Below are 21,371 nucleotides of genomic sequence, written 5' to 3'. Positions count from 1 at the left end.
TTTGTGGTCAAAGGCTGAGCTTTGATCCTTTGGTATTTATTCCTCTTGTGATAGCTAGTCCTTTCCTACACATTTAGATAGAATTGGAGGTGGTCTAATTTGTAGAAGTACCAAAAAAACCCAAGATATTAATTTCAAAAAAAGTATTTTACTGCACTCTAGCCTGGATAACAAAGCAAGACTCTCTTTCAATCATCATCATCATCATCACCATCAATCTCTCATGTATCTTAAAAGTCTTTCCACAAGAATCTTAGGAAACAAGATAGCCATCCCTTTTACATAAATGAGGTAACCAAGACTCAAGACAGCCTAAGTAGCTTTCCAGAGGCCACTCATGTATAAGTAGTGGAACTGGGGTTTAAAGGAAGGTCTGTCTTATTCTAAACACTATGTCCTGTCCTCTATACATATTGCTTTACACTGATAAATGTACAAAATGTTTTATTGTCTTTTTTACTAAACTATTTGTTTATATAAATATGATAACATTTTCTAATCAACTATATTTTCCCACAGGATAATTAATCGCACATAAATATCTTTATTTTAAATATTATTTGAGGATTTTTGAAAGTTACTGAAAGATTTAGAAAATAATACTGACTAGTTTTTTCTTGTTTTAGAGTGATGACAGTCGAAGATAAAAATATTTATCCAAAAGCAAAGTGTGCTTCAAATTCAGAATCAGGTAATAAATAATGAAACTAATTATTTTCTGTAATAATTGTACTACTTCTGTTAAAATAAATGATTCTGTATTTATTTTTACTACATGCAACATGCATTAACGAAGTTAGTAGCTCGGTGAACTGAGTACTTTTTAGCTTGATTGTATTTAAGAAAGAAGGTATGTGGGATTAGAAAGTGGGTCTTAGCTATCTCCACAGCATCAATTATTTATTCATTTAATAAACATTTAGTGAACATAAACTCTGTACTAGACATTGTTATGTATACTAGTGGGAGGTGATACACTTTTCCTACCCTTGTAGATTTCAATTGTAGCAGAGGGCAGTAAGTAATATTGTGGTTATGCATAATGATTGAAAAATAAAGGGATCAGCAAAGTGTCTTGCATTGTTAACCCTTTCTTATGTAATTTACTATTAGAATAAATTTAGCAAGATGTTTACATCCTTATTAACCTCTGCTATATCTCAGATTTCTCTTTTCTGTATTTCTTGCATCAAGTTTTATAGCATCCATTTGAGAGTAAACTTGAAGAATTACTGATTTTGCTCTTGATGGTTGTAAATGTTTCTATGAATATGTATGTGCAAAATCTTCATTTTAAGAAGTTATCTTAATGAGCCTTTACAAAATGCTACACATTAAGTTAGGAAATATAGGTATAAGACTATTAATATGCTTTCTGTTCTAAGCAAAATTAGTCTAGTGATAAAAACTAATCTTGTAAAAGCACAAAATGCTTGGAAGGAGTAATACCTTCTACCCTGGAGGGTTAGCATTAGAAGAAGGATTTGTTTTACAGATCAAAGAATAAGGGACTGTGTCAATAACAGATGAGCGATAATTAAAGGGAAAGTGGTAAGGGTACCAAAAACAACCATGATTTTACCTATGTTTTTCCTAACAAAAGTGTTCCTTTGCTATGGAAAATATTTATAAAGCTTGGTGGTAGGGCAGAATAGTGATTCTTGAATTTGGTATGTTTTTGTATTCTTACTTTTGTGTGGTAATTTTAAATTTAAATTTAAATAGTTCACTTCTTGCTCTAGAGATTTTTTTACACATTTCTGTTTAAAATTTTTTTATTTTTAATATTTGTGGATACATAGATGGTATATATATTTATGGCTTACATGAGATATTTTAATACAGGCATGAAATGCATAATAATCACATCAGGGTAAGTGGGGTGTCCATGCCTTCAAGCATTTATCCTTTGTGTTACAAATAATCCAGTATACTCTTTTAGTTATTTTTAAATGTACAATTAAATACCCATTAACCACCCCTACCTTCCCTACAACGCACTCCTCCATTTATTCTAAATGTACTGAGAAATACATCTTAGATCATTTAGAGCAGAGGGATGACATGATCAGATATGTATTTTTTTAGTTTACATTTTATTTCATTTTAATACATTTAAATAGCCCCATAGGTCAGTAGCTACAACACTGGACATTACCATTTTAGGATATTCATAAATGTTGTAGTAAGATGTAAAATAATCTAAATATAATATCTGAGAAACCACTGTGTTTCACCTATTCTTTCTGCTTTATCCATTACTCCACAGGAGCAAGCACTAAGCTGGAGAAACTCAAAGCTTCTAAGAGCCCTTGAGTTCTGTGTTTCTAGGTCCAATGAGTCTGTGGTCCTAAGGTTCTAAGACGTGTTACTTTTCTATGTTCCAAAGACTCAGATATATACTTTAGAATAATTGTTTGGGTGGTTATGTGGAGAATAGACTAAGAAGGCAAGAGTGGAAGCCGGAAGACCTTATTAAACTATTATAGTGATCAGATAATAGTGTTTTGGACCAAGGTGGTAGCAGTGGTCTGGTTTGGAATATATTTTAAAGGCAGATATGCCAGGAATTTGTGATTAGGCTGGATATTAGGTAAGGGAGAAAAATAGAAGTCAAGGATGAGTATTAAATTCTTGAGAAATCAGATGAATGATGATACCATTTACTGAGATAGGAGCACTATAGGGCAGAGCAAGTTGGGAGAACCGTTAATAGAAATTTTTTTGGGCATATTAAATGTGATCTGTCAGCCCATACACATAATGTTGTGTGAAAGAACATAGATACAACATGTATATACTATATAATTTCATATATATAAACTTCAAGAACAGGCAAGACTATTCAGGGTGATATGTCACAACACTGGTAGTCTTTGGAAAGGAGGTGCCAACAAGGAAAGAACATAAAAAACTTCTCAGGTGCTGGAGATATTTTATGTCTTGATCTAGGTGGTAGATACATGGATGAATACGTATATACCAAGATTTGTGACTGTTATGTTTATGGTATACTTCAGTAAAATATTTTAAAACTGAAAGGCTTATTAGCTTTCAAGTAGATATGTTATGAAGACAGTTTATGATGAGGAGTCTGGAGTTCATGCCAGAGGCTGGGGCTATGGATACATATTTGGAGTCAGCAAAGAGATGTTTTGAAACCACATGATTAAATGAAATAATGTAGGAGGTAAAAATAATTTTTAAAAAACATACAGTGAATGGAAATAGGACACTCCAACATTTAAAAGTAGGGAAAGGGAGAAATATTCAGCAAAGGAAACTGAGACCTAGTGGCTGGTGCTGAAGTAGGAAAACCAGGAAGAATGATGCCTCAGAAGCCAGAGGAGAGTGTTTTAAGGAAAGAATAATCCCAGCTATGATAAAAGTTATCAAGATTATGAAATAAAATGGGGATTGAGGACTAAGAATCATCACAGCCAAGACCTAACCTGGTTCTACTCTATTATCCTCCAGCTTGGTTATCAGATGTAGTTTAGCAAACCGGAAACCTGAGGGTCAACCTTGACATTTCCTTTTTTATCATTTATCAGGCTACTATCTAATCCATTTCCAAATCTTAGTATTTATTTTGTCTCCTACAGAGCTCTCAAACCACCTGCTTCATCTTACCCTCAAAGATCGATATGGCAGGAGTGATTAGTCTCTAGTGTTGACAGATTTAGAAAATAAAGTTACAGAATGCTCAGTTAAATTTGAATTCCAATAAACAGCAAATAATTTTTAATGTAAGTATGTCCTAAATACTGCTCATACTTGTGCTATTAAATGTGATATACTAAAATATTATTCAGTGTTTATCTGAAATTCACATTTAACTGGGCATAATGTATTTTGTCTTCAACCTTATTAGCCTCTGTAGTGAGGCTGAGGAATATGTAAGTAATACACAGATCGTAAAAAGGACTTTGTAATGGTAAATTAAGGAGCTTGAGTTTAACTTAGGGCAGTGGAAAGCCTTTGAAGAGTTTTAAGCAAACAATATTTGTATTTTAGGTATACAAGGATAATGGACTGCAGAGGGAGGTGAATTGAAATGCTACTGAAATCTAAAGAAAAATCTCGTTAGCATTTCATACCCCAAAACCTAAAATGCAATAAAAAAAAAAAAAGAGAAAAATCTTTTGGTGCCTTAATTCAAGGTAGTGGTGTTAAAAATAACAAAAAGCTGTGCAGGGCATGGTGGCTTATGCCTGTAATCCCAGTACTTTGGGAGGCCAAGGTGGGTGAATCACTTGAGGTTAGGAGTTCGAGACCAGCTTGGCCAACATGGTGAGATCCCATCTCTACTAAAAAATATATAAAAATTAGCTAGGCATGGTGGTGCGTGCCTGTAATCTCAGCTACTTGGGAGGCTGAAGCAGGAGAATCACTTGAACCCAGGAGGGGGAGGTTGCAGTGAGCCCAGATCACACCACTGCACTCTAGCCTGGGAAGCAGAGCCAGACTTCATCTCAAAATAAATAAATAAATAAATAAATAAATAAAAAGGAAAGCAAAAAGAAAAGCTGAATATGCAATTTTAAATCCATATGATAGGCAAAATTGGCACATAGCACTCAATAAATATTTGTTGCTTGGATTGAGTCCAGAGAGAGGAAAAGGGAAGACTCAAGACTGAAGAGGAGACATAAAAAGGAGCCAAGATGGAAATGTTCCAGCCTGTTGTATTAAGGTCCAATGAGATAGGACAGGAAAAGTTTCTACTGATATTGGTGGGAGTGCAACTGGATACTTTAGATTTGGAAGTAAATGGGGGAGAGGAAATAAAGTTAATATATGTGGACAGATCTTTGAAGAGTACTTATGGGAAAGAAGAGATATAGGGGCTGTAGCAGGAGATGGATATGAGGTACAGGAAAAGTTTTTGAAGAGAGAGGCTTGAGTATGTTTAAAATGCTGATAGAAAAGTTGCAGTAAACAGGTACGCTAAAAGCCGAGACTTCACTACTATAGAATTTTTCCATATAACCAAAAACCACTTGTACCACTAAAGCTATTGAAATTTAAAAAAAGAAAAAAGAAAAAGTTGCAGTATGAAAAAAGCTTGAAAATGTGGAGAGTGGAAATGGTTGGATAATGAATGAAGAATTATAGTCACAACTTTCCCTACTAACTGAAAAGAAAATATTTTATATGTATTTTATTTGCTTCTGTGAAACCTGGAGCTCTTAAGATAAGGATGTTTTTATTATTCAACATACATAAATTTTTCTTGTTTAATTATTAACAAAGACGCAGTCATTAAAATCAGGGGTTTTAAAAATATTGTTTTGTTCTGTCAAATTTGAATTCTGTTGGTTTTTGGACTTACAGTTAATGACAGATGAAATAAGTAGAATGCTAAACTATGTGTTTATTTATAGATAATGCAGCTTGTGAGATTTCGCTTGCTGAGAACACTTGCCCTTCAACTCCTGAAAAAACAAAGAAAAAAGCAAGTATTGAAGCAGAATAACTACATAAATCATAATGAATTTCATTAATAAAGAATATACTTTTAAGTAACACTTTAAATTTACTTTTTTGTTGTTGTTAAGAAATAGGGTCTCATTCTGTCACCCAGGTTAGAGTTCAGTGCTGCAATCATAGCTCACTACAGCCTTGAACTTCTGGGCTTAAGCTTTTCTCCTGCTTCAGCCTCCTGAGTAACTAGAACTACAGACATGCGTGCACTACCAGGCCCAGCTAATTTTTAATTTTTTTTTTTTGTAGATATGAGGTCTCCCTTATTGCCCAGGTTAATCTCAAACTCCTGGCCTCAAGTGATCCTACCACCTCAGCCTTCCAAAGTGCTGGGATTACAGGCATGAGCCACTGTGCCTAGACTTAACTAACGCATTTAAAGAAATTCTTTTTCAGCTATTTAAGTCAGTAATTAAAAGCATTTTGGGAGTTCATCAAATAGATTATTTAATTTTATGAAAAAGAATGAAAATGTACAGTAGTCCCCCTTATCTGTGAGGGATACATCCCAAGACCCCCAGTGGATGTGGATAGTACTGACCCTGTGTATACTGTATTTTGCTGATTTGATAACTGAGACAGCTACTGAGTAACCAATGATCCTGAAGTGGACTGGACTGAGGGGGATGGCACACAATTTCATCATGCTACTCATCATGCTACTGAGAATGGTGTGCAATTTAAAACTTACAAATTGTTTATTTCCAGAACTTTCCATTTTATATTTTGGACTGTGGTTGACCACGGGTAACTGAAACTGTGGAAAACAAAACTGTGGATGGGTTAGGGGGACAGTGTACTTTACATTTTTTCCAACTTCCCTTTGAATAATGCTGAAGATTACTAGTGAATCATATGTTAGGCTTGGAATCTGGAGTTTTTTTTTTTTTTTTGAGACAGGGTCTTGCTCTGTCACCCAGGCTGGAGTGCAGTGGCTCACTCACCACTCACTGCAGCCTTGACCTCCCCAGACTCAGATGATCCTCTTGCCTCAGCCTACCTAGTAGCTGGGACTACAGGCACACACTGCCACTCATGGCTAATTTTCATATTTTTTGTAGAGACGGGGTTTCATCATGTCGCTCAGGCTGGTCTTGAACTCCTGGGCTCAAGCAATCCATCTGCCTCAACCTCCCAAAATGTGGGATCACAGGTGTGAGCCATCAAGCCCAGCTAGAATCTGGAGGTCTTTGGGGAAAATTTGGGACTTTATTTTGTATGTAACAAGAGCTACTTTTTGAGTGGCTTTTCATTAATTATGTCTTTTCTTTATATCATTCCAGGCAGGTTAGTAGTTAGTGTTTGTTTGTTTGTTTGTTTTTACCTATTTTATAGCTGAGAAAACTGAGCTTTAGGTTTTCACCAGTTTTTTTGAGGAGGTTGTGGCAGGTATTTCCGGATCTAAAGCCTATACTCTTTCTACTATACTAGATTGTCACTGTCAGGAATTAGGGAGCAAATTGAAAGGGAGCAAGAGTGTGAATAGGGAGACCCATTTGTAGGAAGTTACAAAGATTTTTGGTGAAAGATTGTGGTGGCTTTGACTAGAGTATTTGATAGGAGAGAAAAGACATACGCGTGTATTCAAGATAATTTTGCCTGTAGAGTTGATAGATTGGATACAAATGATGAAGGAAAGAGAAATGTTAAGAACAGCATCTTTGATAGATAAAGATGCTATTTAGTGTGACAGGAAAAAAGGAGTTCTGAGGATGCATGAAGATGAAAATGTTGAGAAGGCCATTGGCTATAAATCTGGAGGTCAGGGGAAGAGATGTATTGTATTATAGATACTTTTTTAAAGTCATAGAAAAGGGTGAAATCACCTAGGAAAGAAAATCTATGGAGTAAGGAAGAGAAGTGGGCCGAGGTCAGTCCCTGGAAAACTCCATAGTCAAGTATAAAAGGAAGAGTGGCTGGAAAAGAGGAGAAAAATTAACAGAATATAGTATCATAGATATCAAGAGAGGAAATCGTTTCACCCACAAAAGGAGGAATGAACAATGCTGCTTGAAGGTCCAGTATTATAAAAAAAAATTTTTTTGTTTTTTGTGCCTATGTTATTTTGATTATTTATATTAAAAGTATTAATTATTATGAGTACATAATAGCTATATATATTTATGGGGTATATATGATGTTTTGATAAAGCCACACAATACATAATAATTGAATCAGGGTAACTGGGATATCCATCATCCAAAATTTTTTGTTTCTTTGTGTTCAGAAGGAATTTAAAAGTCAGTTGTAGGATTTCCAGTTTCTAGTGCAGTAATGTAAGAATCTTAAGTTATCACTTTGTCCTAACAACAAGTAAAGAGCTGAATGAACTGAAAAGTCACTGGTTCTTCTTAGGTTAGTCAGAGAAGTAAGGTCATATAGAAAAGTGCTTCACCAAATATTAGATAGATAGACAGGAGGATACAGAGAATCACAACTTACCAAAAGAGAAACCCGTGAACAGAAACCTCCATGGGAAGCATTGCCAGGATAGGATAACCTAAACAGTGTTTATGAATTGCTGGAGGCTCCATATGGACAAATCTGAGAGTCATGGGGGTGTCCCTGCCACTTTTGTGAGTTTTATTTCCAGGAGCTCTACTACCAGATCTTCATAGTAAATGTTAGAGTAAAATTCCCTCATGTTTCTAGCAGTGGGAGCAGAAAGGAACTATTTGAAACAGAATGCTAAAACATCCTGAGTTTTTTTGTAACAAGGCCTGGCCTCAGGAGAAAGTATTTTTCCAGAACCTAACCTGTTGGGGGACCTATGTGGCAGACAAACTGATTCTAAAGTTTATATAGAGAGGAAAAAGATACAGAATAGTCAACTCAATATTGAAGAAGAAAAAGTCAAAGGACTGATACTACCTGTATTCAAGACTTACGGTAAAGCTACAATAATCAAGACAGTGTGAGTTTGGTAAAAGAACAAACAAACAGATTAATGGAACAGAATGGAGAGAGAGCCCAGAAATAGACCCATATAAATATAATCAACTGATCTTTGACAAAGGAGCAAAGGCAATATAATGGAGAAAAGTTGATCTTTTCTGCAAATGGTGCTTGAGTAACTGGACCCCAAAACGCAAAAACATGAACCTAGACCCAGACCTTATACCCTTTACAAGAATTAACTCAAAATGGGTCATAGACCTAAATGTAAAATGCAAAACTATAAAACTTCTAGAAGAGCCAGGCATGGTGGCTCATGCCTGTAATCCTAGCACTTTGGGAGGCCAAAGTGGGTGGGTTGCCTGAGCTCAGGAGTTTGAGACCAGCCTCGGCAACATAGTGGAATCCTGTCTCTACTAAAATCCAAAAGAAACTAGCCAGGCATGGTGGTGTACACCTATAGTTCCAGTTACTTGGGAGACTGAGGCAGGAAAATTGCTTGGACCTGGGAGACCAAGGTTGCAGTGAGCCAAGATCACGCCACTGCAGTCCAGCCTGGGTGACAGAGCAAGACTCCTTCTCTACGAAAAACAAACAAACTTCTGGAAGATAACATAGGAGAAAATCTAGGTGACCTTGAGTATGATGATAATTTTTTAGATAGACTACCAAAGGCCCAAATATAAAAGGAATAATTGGTAACCTGGACTTCGTTAAAATAAAAATAAAAAAAAAACTTCTGCTGTGTGAAGGACAATGTCAAGATAATGAGATAACAAGCTACAGATTGGGAGACAATATTTTCAAAAGACATAGCTGATAAAAGATTGGGTATACAGTGGCTCATGCCTGTAATCCTAGCACTTTGGAAAAAACCACTTAAACTTCATATGAAATAAAAAAAGAGCTCACATAGCCAAGACAATCCTAAGCAAAAAACCCCACAAAGCTGGAGACATCATGCTATTTGACTTCAAACTATACTACAAAGGTACAGTAATCAAAACAGCATGGTACTGTCACCAAAACAGAGATATAGACCCATGGAGCACAACAAAGGCCTCAGAAATAACACCACACATCTACAACCATCTGATCTTTGACAAACCGGACAAAAACAAACAATGGGGAAAGGATTCCCTGTTTAATAAATGGTGTTGGGAAAACTGGCTAGCCATGTGCAGAAAGCTGAAACTGGATCCCTTCCTTAAAACTGATACAAAAATTAACTCCAGATGGATTAAAGATTTAAACTTGAGACCTAACACCATAAACCCTAGAAGAAAACCTAGGCCATACCATTCAGGACATAGGCATAGGCAAGGGCTTCATGACTAAAACATCAAAAGCATTGGCAACAAAAGCCAAAATAGACAAATGGGATCTAATTAAACTTAAATGCTTCTGCACAGCAAACGAAACTATCATTAGAGTAAACCGGCAACCAACAGAATATGAAAAAAAATTTGCAATCTACCCATCTGACAAAGGGCTAATATCCAGAATCTACAAAGAACTAAAACAAATATACAAGAAAAAAACAACCCCATTGAAAAGTGGGCTAAGGATATGAACAGACACTTTTCAAAAGAAGACATTTATGCAGCCAACAAACTTGAAAAAAAGCTAATTATCACTGGTTATTAGAGAAATGCAAATCAAAACCACATTGAGATACCATCTCACACCAGTTAGAATGGCGATCATTAAAAAGTCAGGAGACAACAGATGCTGGAGAGGGTGTGGAGAGATAGGCACGCTTTTACACTGTTGGTGGGAGTGTAAATTAGTTCAACCATTGTGGAAGACAGTGTGGCAATTCCTCAAGGATCTAGAACTAGAAATACCATTTGACCCAGCAATCCCATTACTGGGTATATACCCAAAAGATTATAAACTGATCTATTATAAAGATATATGCACACATATGTTCATTGTGGCACTATGGTTCTGCAAAGACTTGGAACCAACCCAAATGCCCATCAAAGATAGACTGGATAAAGAAAATATGGCACATATACACCATGGAATACTATGCAGCCATAAAAAAGGATGAGTTCATGCCTTTTGCAGGGACATAGATGAAGCTGGAAACCATCATTCTCAGCAAACTGACACAAGAACAGAAAACCGAACACCACATGTTCTCACTCATAAGTGGGTGTTGAACAATGAGAACACATGGATACAGGGCGGGGAACATCACACACCAGGGCCTGTTGAGGTGTGGTGGGCTAGGGGAGAGATAGCAGGGGGTGGAGGGATTGAGGAGGTATAGCATTAGGAAAAATACCTAATGTAGATGACAGGGGATAGATGCAGCAAACCACCATGGCATGTGTATACCTATGTAACAAACCTGCATGTCTGCACATGTACCCCAGAACTTAAAGTATAATAAATAAAAATAAATTAAAAATAAAAAGTAAAATTTATTTGTTTTTGTTTTTTTTAAAGTCAATTGAATTTGGAATAATGAAGGAAACTGGTGACTTTGGTAGGAAAAAATTTAGCAGACTAAAGAGGCAAACCATCATAGAATAGGTTGAAGAGTTATGGAAAGCAAGGAAATAATAGTTATTTATAGAGCTTGATTCTCAGGGGAAATAGAGAAAAATAATGATAACTGGATGATAGGCAGGGTTACAGGAAGCTTTTTCTTTTTCCTTCTTTCTTTCTTTCTTTCTTTTTTTTTTTTTTTTTTTTTGAGGCGGAGTTTTGCTCTTATTACTCAATCTGGAGTGCAATGGTGCAACCTTGGCTCACTACAACATCTGCCTCCCAGGTTCAAGTGATTCTCCTGCCTCAGCCTCCCAAGTATCTGGGGATACAGGCATGTGCCACCACACCTGGCTAATTGTGTATTTTTAGTAGAGATTATGTTTCTCCATATTGGTCAGACTGGTCTTGAACTCTCGACCTCAGATGAGCTACCCGCCTTGGCCTCCCAAAGTTCTGGGATACACGCATGAGCCACTGCGCCTGGCCAGTGGCTGTTGAGGACTAATGGGAATGAAGGAAGGGAGAAGAGAGGATAGCTAAACTTAATAGGCAACTAGAATTCACTGTGGCCTAGAGATCTAACTGAACTTGGCCTGGATTTCACTTATTTAGCCAAAAGCAATGAAAAATCTTCCCCAGCCTTTCTACATTTTCTTTTCTTTACTCCCTCATGATTACCTGTCCTTCTCCTGCTTCCATGCATACTGTCAGTTCCATGAATTTTTTCCCTCTTTCTCTCCTTCCTTCCCTCCTGGGGCTAAAGAGGCAGCCACAGACAGCAATCCTATTCCCTAACACCCACAGAGGGACAACTGTACATTCTCATGCACTCCAAAGATAAATTCCACGCCTACTCTTGGCCAAGGCTCAGATAAAGCCCATGCCTTTCAGTTGCCTACCTATGACTGTTCTCAGGGGAAGCAACTCCACTCTCCCCAGTTGCAGGGTCACAGCACAGCTGCTACTGCCTCCACCTGAGCATTCTGCCAGTGGCCAGGGAGTCATTCTGCCCCTTCATGCCATAGCAAGCATCTTTGCACATGATGAGGGCGCCTAAGGATACAGCCTAACTTGGCTCTACCTCCCCTAGTATCCAAGGACACTGTCCAGGGGTTCTGAGCATCATGCAGCCCAGTACACCATTGGTGGCACCTGAGCACTCCTCCCAGGGTCTGAGATCAGTCCCAGTCAACCTGCTGCTACCACCACAGCTGGCATTCACCAGTGTGTGCCACTTGCAAAATCTGGAAACCAGCCTGCCCAACCTCATAGCCATGCCAACACCAACACAGTTGACCAGATTCCAGTGGGTTTTCCTACCACTGCTACTGCCATTGGCCATGCTGTGCATACTTCACAAGGACTCTAGAATCTGCCCACCTACATGGCCTACTGCTGCCATTCCTGGCATCCAAGCAAGCCACCTGGAGGCCTAACCATTGGCTACCTGGATCCACTAACACCAATGCCAGGGTATGCTGCCCTGGGTCCCCAAGGACAGGCATACTCAACATACCAGTGCCACCATTGAGGCCTGAAGACCACTCTACTTGGCATCCCAGTCTCCAGCAAAACTTCATAATAGCCTCCACTAACAACCATATGCTAAGCCATCAAGGAAATCACAGATACCACTGATGCTGTTTACAGCCAAAGAAATCATACAAAAACAACAATACTGCATATGCCAAGAATCAGAGCAAATGTGCTCTAGCTTACCAACACCATATACACATCTTCAGAAAAATATGCCCCCTCTGAAAGCAAATTCAAAAAAATTGGGAAAAGCAACTGTGACACCGCTGCATGGATATCAATGTAAGGACACAGGAAACATGAAAAAGTGAGGAAATATGACACCTGCAAAGGTACACAATAATTGTCTAGCAACAGATCCTAATACAAAGGAAATTCACAAAATCCCAGGAAAAAGAATTCAAAATTTTGATACTAAAGATGTTTGGTGAGATGCAAGAGAATTCCAAAAAACAATACAAATAAATCAGAAAAAGAAATTCAGGATACAAATGAGAAATTTACCAAAGAGATGGATATTATTGAGAAAAGAACCAAACAGAAATTCTGGAACTGAAGATTTCATTGAATGAAATACAAAATACATTCAAAAGATTCAACAATAGACTAAATCAGGCAGAAGAAAGACTCTCAGAAACTTGAAGACAGTTCTTTTTGCATAACCCAGTTAGGCAAAAATAAAGAAAAAATTAAAAAGAATGAGTAATGCCTTTGTGACTATGGAACACTATCAAGTGACCAAATATTTGAAGTATTGATATCCCTGAGGGCAAAGAGAAAATGAAAGGGTTTGAAAACCTATTGATGAAATAATAGGTGAAAATTTCCCAAGTCTAACGAGATTTAGGCATCCAGATATAGGAAGCTCAGTGATTCCCCAAACAGATACAACAGAAAAAGGTCTTCTCCACGACATGTTGTAGTCAAACTGTCTAAATGGAAGAGAAACAGAGAATTCTAAAAACAGCAGGAGAAAAGTATCTAATGATAAAGGAAACTCCATCAGACTAACAGTAGAATCTCTCAGCAGAAGCCTTACAGGCCAGAAAGAATGGGATAATATATTCACAGTGCTGACAGAACAAATCTGCCAACCAAGAATACTATTTACAGCAAAATAGTTCTTCATAAATAAAGGAGAAATAAAATATTTCCTAGATAATCAAATTCCAAGATAATTCATCACTACTAAACTCATGGGAGTCCTAAAACTGGGAGTGAAATGATGATAGTTACTATCATGAAAACACATGAAACTACAAAACTCACAAGTAAAGCAAACACACAGAGGAAGTGGAGAAAGGACTCAAATGATACCTCTATAGTAAAACCACTAAAACACAATGACAAACAAAAGAAAAACAAAGGAACAAAGAGTATACAGAACAGTCAGAAAATAAGAATATAACAGGAACAAAGCATGACATATCAATAATAAACTTGAATGTAAATGGATTAACTTCTTTACTTAAAAGATATAGACTGGCTGAATAATTTTAAAAAACATGATTCAACTATATGTGGTCTACAAGAAATGCACTTTGTCTGTAAAGAAAAATAGAGACTCAAAGTAAAGGGATGGTGTGTTACTCCATTTTCACGTTGCTGATAAAAACATACTTGAGATGGGGAAGAAAAAAAGGTTTATTGGACTTACAGTTCCACATAGCTGGGAAGGCCTCACAATCATGGCAGAAGGCAAGGAGGAGCAAGTCACATCTTACATGGATGGCAGCAGGTAGAGAGTGCTTGTGCAGGGAAACTTTCATTTATAAAATCGTCAGATCTCATGAGACGTATTCACTTTCACAAGAACAGCATGGGAAAGACCTGCCCCCATGATTCATTTGTCTCCCAGTGGGTCCCTCCCATAACATGTAAGAATTATGGGAGCTACAAGATGAGATTTGGGTGGGAACACAGAGCCAAACCATATCAGATGGAAAAAGATATTCCATGCAAACAGAACCCAAAACTGAGCAGGAGTAGTTATACTTAGACAAAATAGACTTTAAGTCAAAAACAGTTAAAAAAAAAAAAAAAAAAAAAAAGAAGATCCTTATATAATGATAAAAGGATCAATCTAGAAGAGAGTATAACAATACTAAATACATATGCACTCAGTGCACAATGGTGCACTCAGATATATAAAGCAAATATTGCTAGATCTAAAGAGAGACAGACTCCAATACAGTAGAGAGGGAGACTTCAACACCCCACTCACTCAGCACTCAACAAATCATATAGACAGAAAATTAACACATGAACATTGGATTTAACCTGGACTTTAGATCAAATGGACCTCACAGACATATACAGAATTTTTTTAGCCAACAACTGCAGAACACACATTAACATTCTTCTCATTTACACCTGGAACATTCTCCAGGCTAGATTGTATGTTAGGCCACAAAACAAGTGCCAACAAACTTGAAAAAATTGAGATCATATCAAGTATCTTCTCAGGCCACAATGTAATAAAATTAGAAATCAATACCAAGAGGAAGTTTGGGAACTATACAAATACGTGAAAACTTAGCAAGGTACTTCTGAATGATTATTGGATCAATGAAGAAATTAAGATTGAAATAAAAAAAATTCTTGAAAGGACAGGCACAGTGGCTCATGCTTGTAATCCCAGCACTTTGGAAGGCTGCAATGAGAAGATCACTTCTCATGCTTGTAATCCCAGCACTTTTGGGAGGCTAGGAGTTTGAGACCAGCCTGGGCAACATATTGAAACCTCATGTCTCCTAAAAAATTTAAAAATTAGCCAGGCATGTTGGAGCATTTCTGTAGTACTAATTACTCAGGGGTCTGAAATAGGAGGATTGCTTGAGCCCAAAAGTTTGAGGCTGCAGTGAGCTACAATAGTGCCACTGCACTCCAGCCTGAGTGACAAAGTAAGACCTTGTCTCTTCAAAAAAAATTCATGAAATGAATAAAAATGGAAACACAAAACATCAAAATGTATGGAATATAGTAAAAGCAGTGCTTGGAGGAAACTATAGCAATAAATGCCTACATTAAAAAAGTAGTATGTGCTTATGTAAATTTAATGTTATGTAAGAAAAAGGGTAGAATGATTTCCAATAAAGAATTTAATTATGACTTGAAGGAATTAGAGAATCAAAAACAAACAAAACCCAAAATTAGCAGAAAGAAATAATAATGATCAGAGCAGAAAGAAACAACATAGAGACTAAAAAACATACAAAGTATCAATGAAATGAAAATTTTTTTGTTCAAAAAGATAAAGTTACCAAACCACTAGCTAGATTAACCAAAGAAAGAAGAGAGGAGACCCAAATAAACAAAATCAGGAATGAAAAAAAGACGTTACTACTGATGCCACAGAAATAGAAAACATTATCGGAGACTTTTATAAATAATCATATACTAACTAGAAAACTTAGAGAAATGGGTAGACTCCCAGAAGCATACAATGTACCAAGATTGAGTAAGGAAGAAACTGAAAACCTGAACTGACCAATAATAAGTAGTGAGATTGAATCAGTAATAAAAAGTCTCCCAATAAAGAAAAACCCAGGGCCAAATGGATTCACTGCCAAATTCTACCAAACTTATAAAGAAAAACTAATACCAATCATCCTCATACTACTTCAAAAAATCAAAGAGGAGGGAATTCTCCCTAACTCATTCTTTGAGGCCAGCATTAACCTGATTCCAAAACTAGACAAGGACACAACAACAACAAAGAGAAAAGTACAGACCAGTATCCCTGATAAACATAGACACCAAAATCCTCAACAAAATACTAGCTAACTTCATCCAACAGCACACCAAAAAGATAATACACCTTGATTAAGTGAGTTTTATACCAGGGATGCAAGAATGGTTTAACCTATGCAAATCAGTAAATTTGATACATCACATTAACAGAACCAAGAACAAAGACTATCTGATTATTTTTATAGATGCAGAGAAAGTATTTGATAAAGTTGAACATCGCTTCATGACAAAAACTCAGCAAACTAGGCATAGAAATACCATACCTCAAAATAATAAAGGCAATATATGACAAAACCCACAGCTAACATCAGACTGAATGGGGAAAAGTTGAAAGCCTTTCCTTTAAGAACAAGACCATCCCCACCATCCCCACGCCTATTAAACATACTATTGGAAGTTCTAGCCAGAGCAATCAGGCAAAAAAAAAAAAAAAAAAGGCATCCATATTGGAAAAGAGGAACTCAAATTGACCCTCTTTGGGGACTACATTATTCTTATTTTTAGAAAACCAAAGACTCCATCAAAAAACTCTTAGGGCTGGGCACAGTGGCTCACACCTGTAATCTCAGCACTTTGGGAGGCTGAGACAGGCGACCACTTGAGGCCAAGAGTTTGAGACCAGCTTGGCCAACATGGCAAAACCCCAACTCTACTAAAAAATACAAAAATTAGCTGGGCATGGTGGTGCATGCCTGAAATCCCAGCTACTCGGGAGGCTGAGGCATAAGAATCACTTGAGCCCAGGAGGTGGAGGTTGCAGTGAGCCAAGATTGTGCCACTGCACTCCAGCCTGAGTCACAGAGCAAGACTCTGTCTCAAAGAAAAACAACAACAACAACAACAACAATAACTCTTAGAACTGAAAATGAAATTCAGTGAAGTTGCAGGATACAAACAAAAATCAGTATTTCTATACACCAATAATGAAATATCTGAAAAAAAGATCAAGAAGGGAATTACATCTACAACACCTGCAAAAAAAAAAAAAAAAAAAAAAGCCCAAACAAACAAACAAAAACCTAGGAATAAATTTAACCAAGAAGTGAAAGATCTCTACAAGAAAATTACAAAACAATGATGAAAGAAATTGAAGAGACAAGACATCCCATGCTCATGGATCAGAAGAATTCATATCATTAAAAATGACCATACTGCCTAAAGCAGTCTATAGATTCAATGCAATCCCTAATTAAATATCAGTGTACTTTTTCACATAAGTAGAAAAAACACCCTAAAATTCATATGGAACCAAAAAAGAGCCAGAATAGTCAAAGCAGTCCTAAGTAAAAAGAACAAGCTCAGGTCACTATACTACCTGACTTCAAAATACACTACAAGGCTGTACTAACCAAAACAAGCATGATATTGGTAGAAAAATAGACACACAGACCGAAGGAAAAGAATCGAGAACACAGGAATGAATGTACATATTTATAGCCAACCGATCTTCAACAAAACCATTGAGAACATACACTGGAGAAAGGACAGTCTCTTCAGTAAATGATGCTGAGAAAACTGGATATCTCTGTGCAGAAGAATGAAACTAGACCTCTATTTCTCAGCTTTGTTAGGCTGTTCTTGTGTTGTGATAAAGAAATACCTGAGACTGGGTAATTTATAAGAAAAGAGGTTTAATTGACTCACGGTTCTGCAGGCTGTACAAGAAGCACGGCAGCATTTGCTTCTGGGGAGGCCTCAGGGAGCTTTTACTCATGGTGAAGAGCTGAGCAAGAGCAAGCACTTCATATGGCAAAAGCAGGAACAAGAGAGAGAAGGCGCAGGAGGTACTATATTTTTAAACAAACAGATCTTACAAGAACTCACTCAGTATCAAGAGAACAACACTAAGGGGATGGTGCTAAGGCATTCCAGAGAAATCTATCCTCATTATTCAATCACCTCCCACCAGGCCCCATCTCCATTATTGGGGATTACAATTCAACATGAGTTTTGGATGGGGACACATATTCACACTACATCGTCACCATCTACCAAAATCAACTCAAAATAGATTAAAGACTTAAGCATACTGAAACAACTCCTTCCTTACACCTGCATAGTATTCCATGGTGTATATGTACCACATTTTCTTTATCCAGTCTACCACTGATGGGCATTTAGGTTGATTCCATATCTTTGCTATGTGAATAGTGCAGCAATGAACATACGTGTGCATGTGTATTTATGTTAGAATGATTTATATTCCTTTGAGTATATACCCAATAATGGGATTGCTGAGTCGAATGGTAGTTCTGCGTTGAGTTCTTTGAAAAATCACCAAATTGTTTTCCACAGTGGCTGACCTGATTTACATTCCCACCAGCAGTGGATAAGCATTCCCCCTTTCTTCACAATCTTGCCAGCATCTATTAGTTTTTGACTTTTTTTTTTTGAGATGGAGTCTCACTATTGTCACCTGGATTAGAGTGCAATGGTGTGATCTCTGCTCACTGCAACTTCTGCTTCCTGGGTTCCAGCAATTCTTCTACTTCAGCCTCCAGAGTAGCTGAGATTACAGGCACCTGTCACCACACCCAGCCAAGTTTTGTATTTTTAGTAGAGACGAGGTTTCACCATGTTGGCCAGGCTGGTCTCAAACTCCTGACCTAAGGTGATCCACCTGCCTCAGCCTCCCAAAGTGCTGGGATTACAGGCATGAGCCACCGTGCCCAGCCTAGTTCTTGACTTTTTAATAAGTCATTCTGACTGGTGTGAGATGGTATTTCATTGTGGTTTTGATTTGCATTTCTCTAATGATTGGTGATGAGCATTTTTTTCACACACTTGTTGGCCATGTGTATACATTCTTTTGATAGTGTCTGTTTATGCCTTTGCCCACTTTTTAATGGAGTTGTTTGGTTTTTGCTCATAAATTTAAGTGCCTTATAGATCCTGGATATTAGACCTTTGTTGGATGCATAGTTTACAAATATTTTCTCCCATTTTATAGGTTGCCTGTTTACTCAGTTGATTGTTTCTTTTGTTGTGCAGAAGCTCTTTAATTAGGTCACATTTGTCAATTTTTGTTTTTGTTGCAATTGCTTTTGGCCTCTTCGTCATGAAATCTTTGCCAGGGTCTATGTTCAGAATGGTATTTCGTTGGTTTTCTCCTAGAGTTTTTATAGTTTTAGGTCTTACATTTAAGTGTTTAGTCCATCTTGATTTTTGTATATGGTGTAAGGAAGGAGTTTCAATCTTCTGAATATGGCTGGCCAGTTATCCCAGCACCATTTCTTGATAAGACAGTCCTTTCCCCATTGCTTGTTTTTGTCAGCTTTGTCGAAGATCAGATGCTTGTAGGTGGGCAGTTTTATTTTTGGACTCTCTATTCTGTTCCATTGGTCTACGTGTTGGTTAAGTTTGTTTCAGGAAGATTTAAAGGGCCAGAGTTTAGCTCAGTATTCCTAGTTTGTCTGCTCTAACTCCGGGGCTGCTGGTACCAGGCCCCCAGCTTTGTTCTCTGGCCTCAGGAGCTTAGGAAACTGCTGCACTGGAGGGGCTCAGGTGTTCCTCCTCTGCCAGCCACAGCATTCTAATGGGAAGTGCTGACCAGTGCCTTTCCTCAGGTGGTGGCATAGCATAGCAGGATCTATGCTAGCTTGAGTGTGGCAGCAGCCGCTGTGGTGGGGCAGGGTAGCCAGGTGCTGGTGGTAGTGAGACACTGGATTCTGTACACACCCTCATGCAGGCCACATTGGCATGTCAGAGTGCTGTACATTGATGGTGGCAGGGTGTGCGCACGCCAGCGGTGGTGGAGAGACAGGGTGCATGCACACACACATGCCAGTGGGAGGGAGGAGGTAAGCTCACCTGAACTTGCAGGCCAGCAAAGCAGTGGAGAGGACCTTGGGTGAGTGCATGACAGCAAAGCGAGGTTGGGAGAGGCTGTAGGGGAGTGGAGGTTGTAGGTAGGCATGTGTGCATTCGTGATGGCTGGTCGGTGGGAGCTCTCTGACGTTTAGGCATGGTCTGCTAGTGAAGGAGCTATGAGAAGGGTCCCCAGGAAGCACCTTGGTTGGTCATGTGAGGCTGTGCCACAAGCGAGTACACCAGGCTGGGGCCCCAGGAGAGACTGGCAGATGGGCATACTCAGATCAGACTGGCCGCATCCCGTGGACAAGACTGCCTTACTCTGTCCAGGTCCTACAGTTACCCAAAGGCTAAAGCCACCTACAATAGTATGGCAAGCCTTGGAGGATGGGCATCCCTGGCCATCCTGCTCCACCTGTATTTTAAACTATTTTGTCTTTCAGCAGATTTTTTTTACTTAATATATGACATGTTATTTTTTTCCAGAAAATCATTTATTTAAGTTTAAATCTTCTTTTCAAGTTGAGATAATAGGACACGTGAGAAGTGCTGGAAATGTTTTTATAGCACCATGAAATGTATTTCATGATTATGAATTGTTTCACCTGAAAAAGATTCTGAACATAGAGATATAAATTTTCAAAGTTAAACTCTCATTATTGAAAAGTCAATGTTCCACCTTCCCACTATAGGTCTGCTTTTGAAAGCAATGCAGGTAGAAAAGTTTAGTTTTGTTGCCTCAGTCCCCAAAACCTGCATTGATAAGCACTAGTCTTTTATTAACTAATAATTTTTTGAAAAGACTATAAATATGTACTGAATGTAAAGATTTAGAAATATATATATATTTTTAACAAATCTAGGAAAAATGTAGAGAAACTATATGCTTACAGCTACATACATGCTGATATTTTAAAAATTGGACTGATAGTTGACAGTTGTGTCAGATGAGAGCACTGGGAAGCAGATATTCACACAGAATAAAGAGGTCAAACATCAGGAGTTAATGACTAAGAAAGGAAGGCAGGGAAGAAGCAGGATTGTGCAGAGATAGTCTCAGTCTTCAATGCATATCTGACAGAAGCTCTCACAATGGGGAGTTCTGGAGCAAAGATTGTCTGTTACGAAAATCTTGTGTTGGGCTATTTTGCCCAGACATTGGCTGGGGCTGCTTGAAAAGATGGTGACCTCAGCATGAAAGCTGAAGCATATTCTAAAGGTGTTGCTGTTTGGGACTATCAGCTATCTACACTCCTTGCATTGGAACAGCTGGTTCTTTGTTCGAGACCTGAGCAGAGGACCTTCAGGGCTGCCACAATGGTGATGATAATAGTTATCATTGAGTAATTCCTACTCTCCAGACACCATAGGTTCTCTCTGCATATATT

General features: G+C 37.9%; 1 protein-coding gene across 3 annotated transcripts in view; it reads left to right on the top strand.

Moving 5' to 3' along the window:
- The window catches only part of MEIKIN (meiotic kinetochore factor), a 104,548-nt gene that overhangs the window by 43,348 nt on the left and 39,829 nt on the right, over positions 1-21,371 (top strand). For all 3 annotated transcript variants that reach the window (XM_012446840.2, XM_064366235.1, XM_064366234.1), the window contains 2 exons: positions 627-691; positions 5,388-5,458. In XM_012446840.2, the coding sequence (XP_012302263.2) occupies positions 627-691; positions 5,388-5,458 (136 nt within the window). The remainder of the gene's footprint in view (positions 1-626; positions 692-5,387; positions 5,459-21,371) is intronic.

The sequence above is a fragment of the Aotus nancymaae genome, unplaced genomic scaffold (genome assembly GCF_030222135.1).
Source record: "Aotus nancymaae isolate 86718 unplaced genomic scaffold, 86718_ANA_hifiasm-v0.15.2.pri h1tg000064l_1, whole genome shotgun sequence".
NCBI lineage: Eukaryota > Metazoa > Chordata > Mammalia > Primates > Aotidae > Aotus > Aotus nancymaae.
Note: the sequence above shows the minus strand (reverse complement) of the source record. Positions and strands in the feature narration are given on the sequence as shown.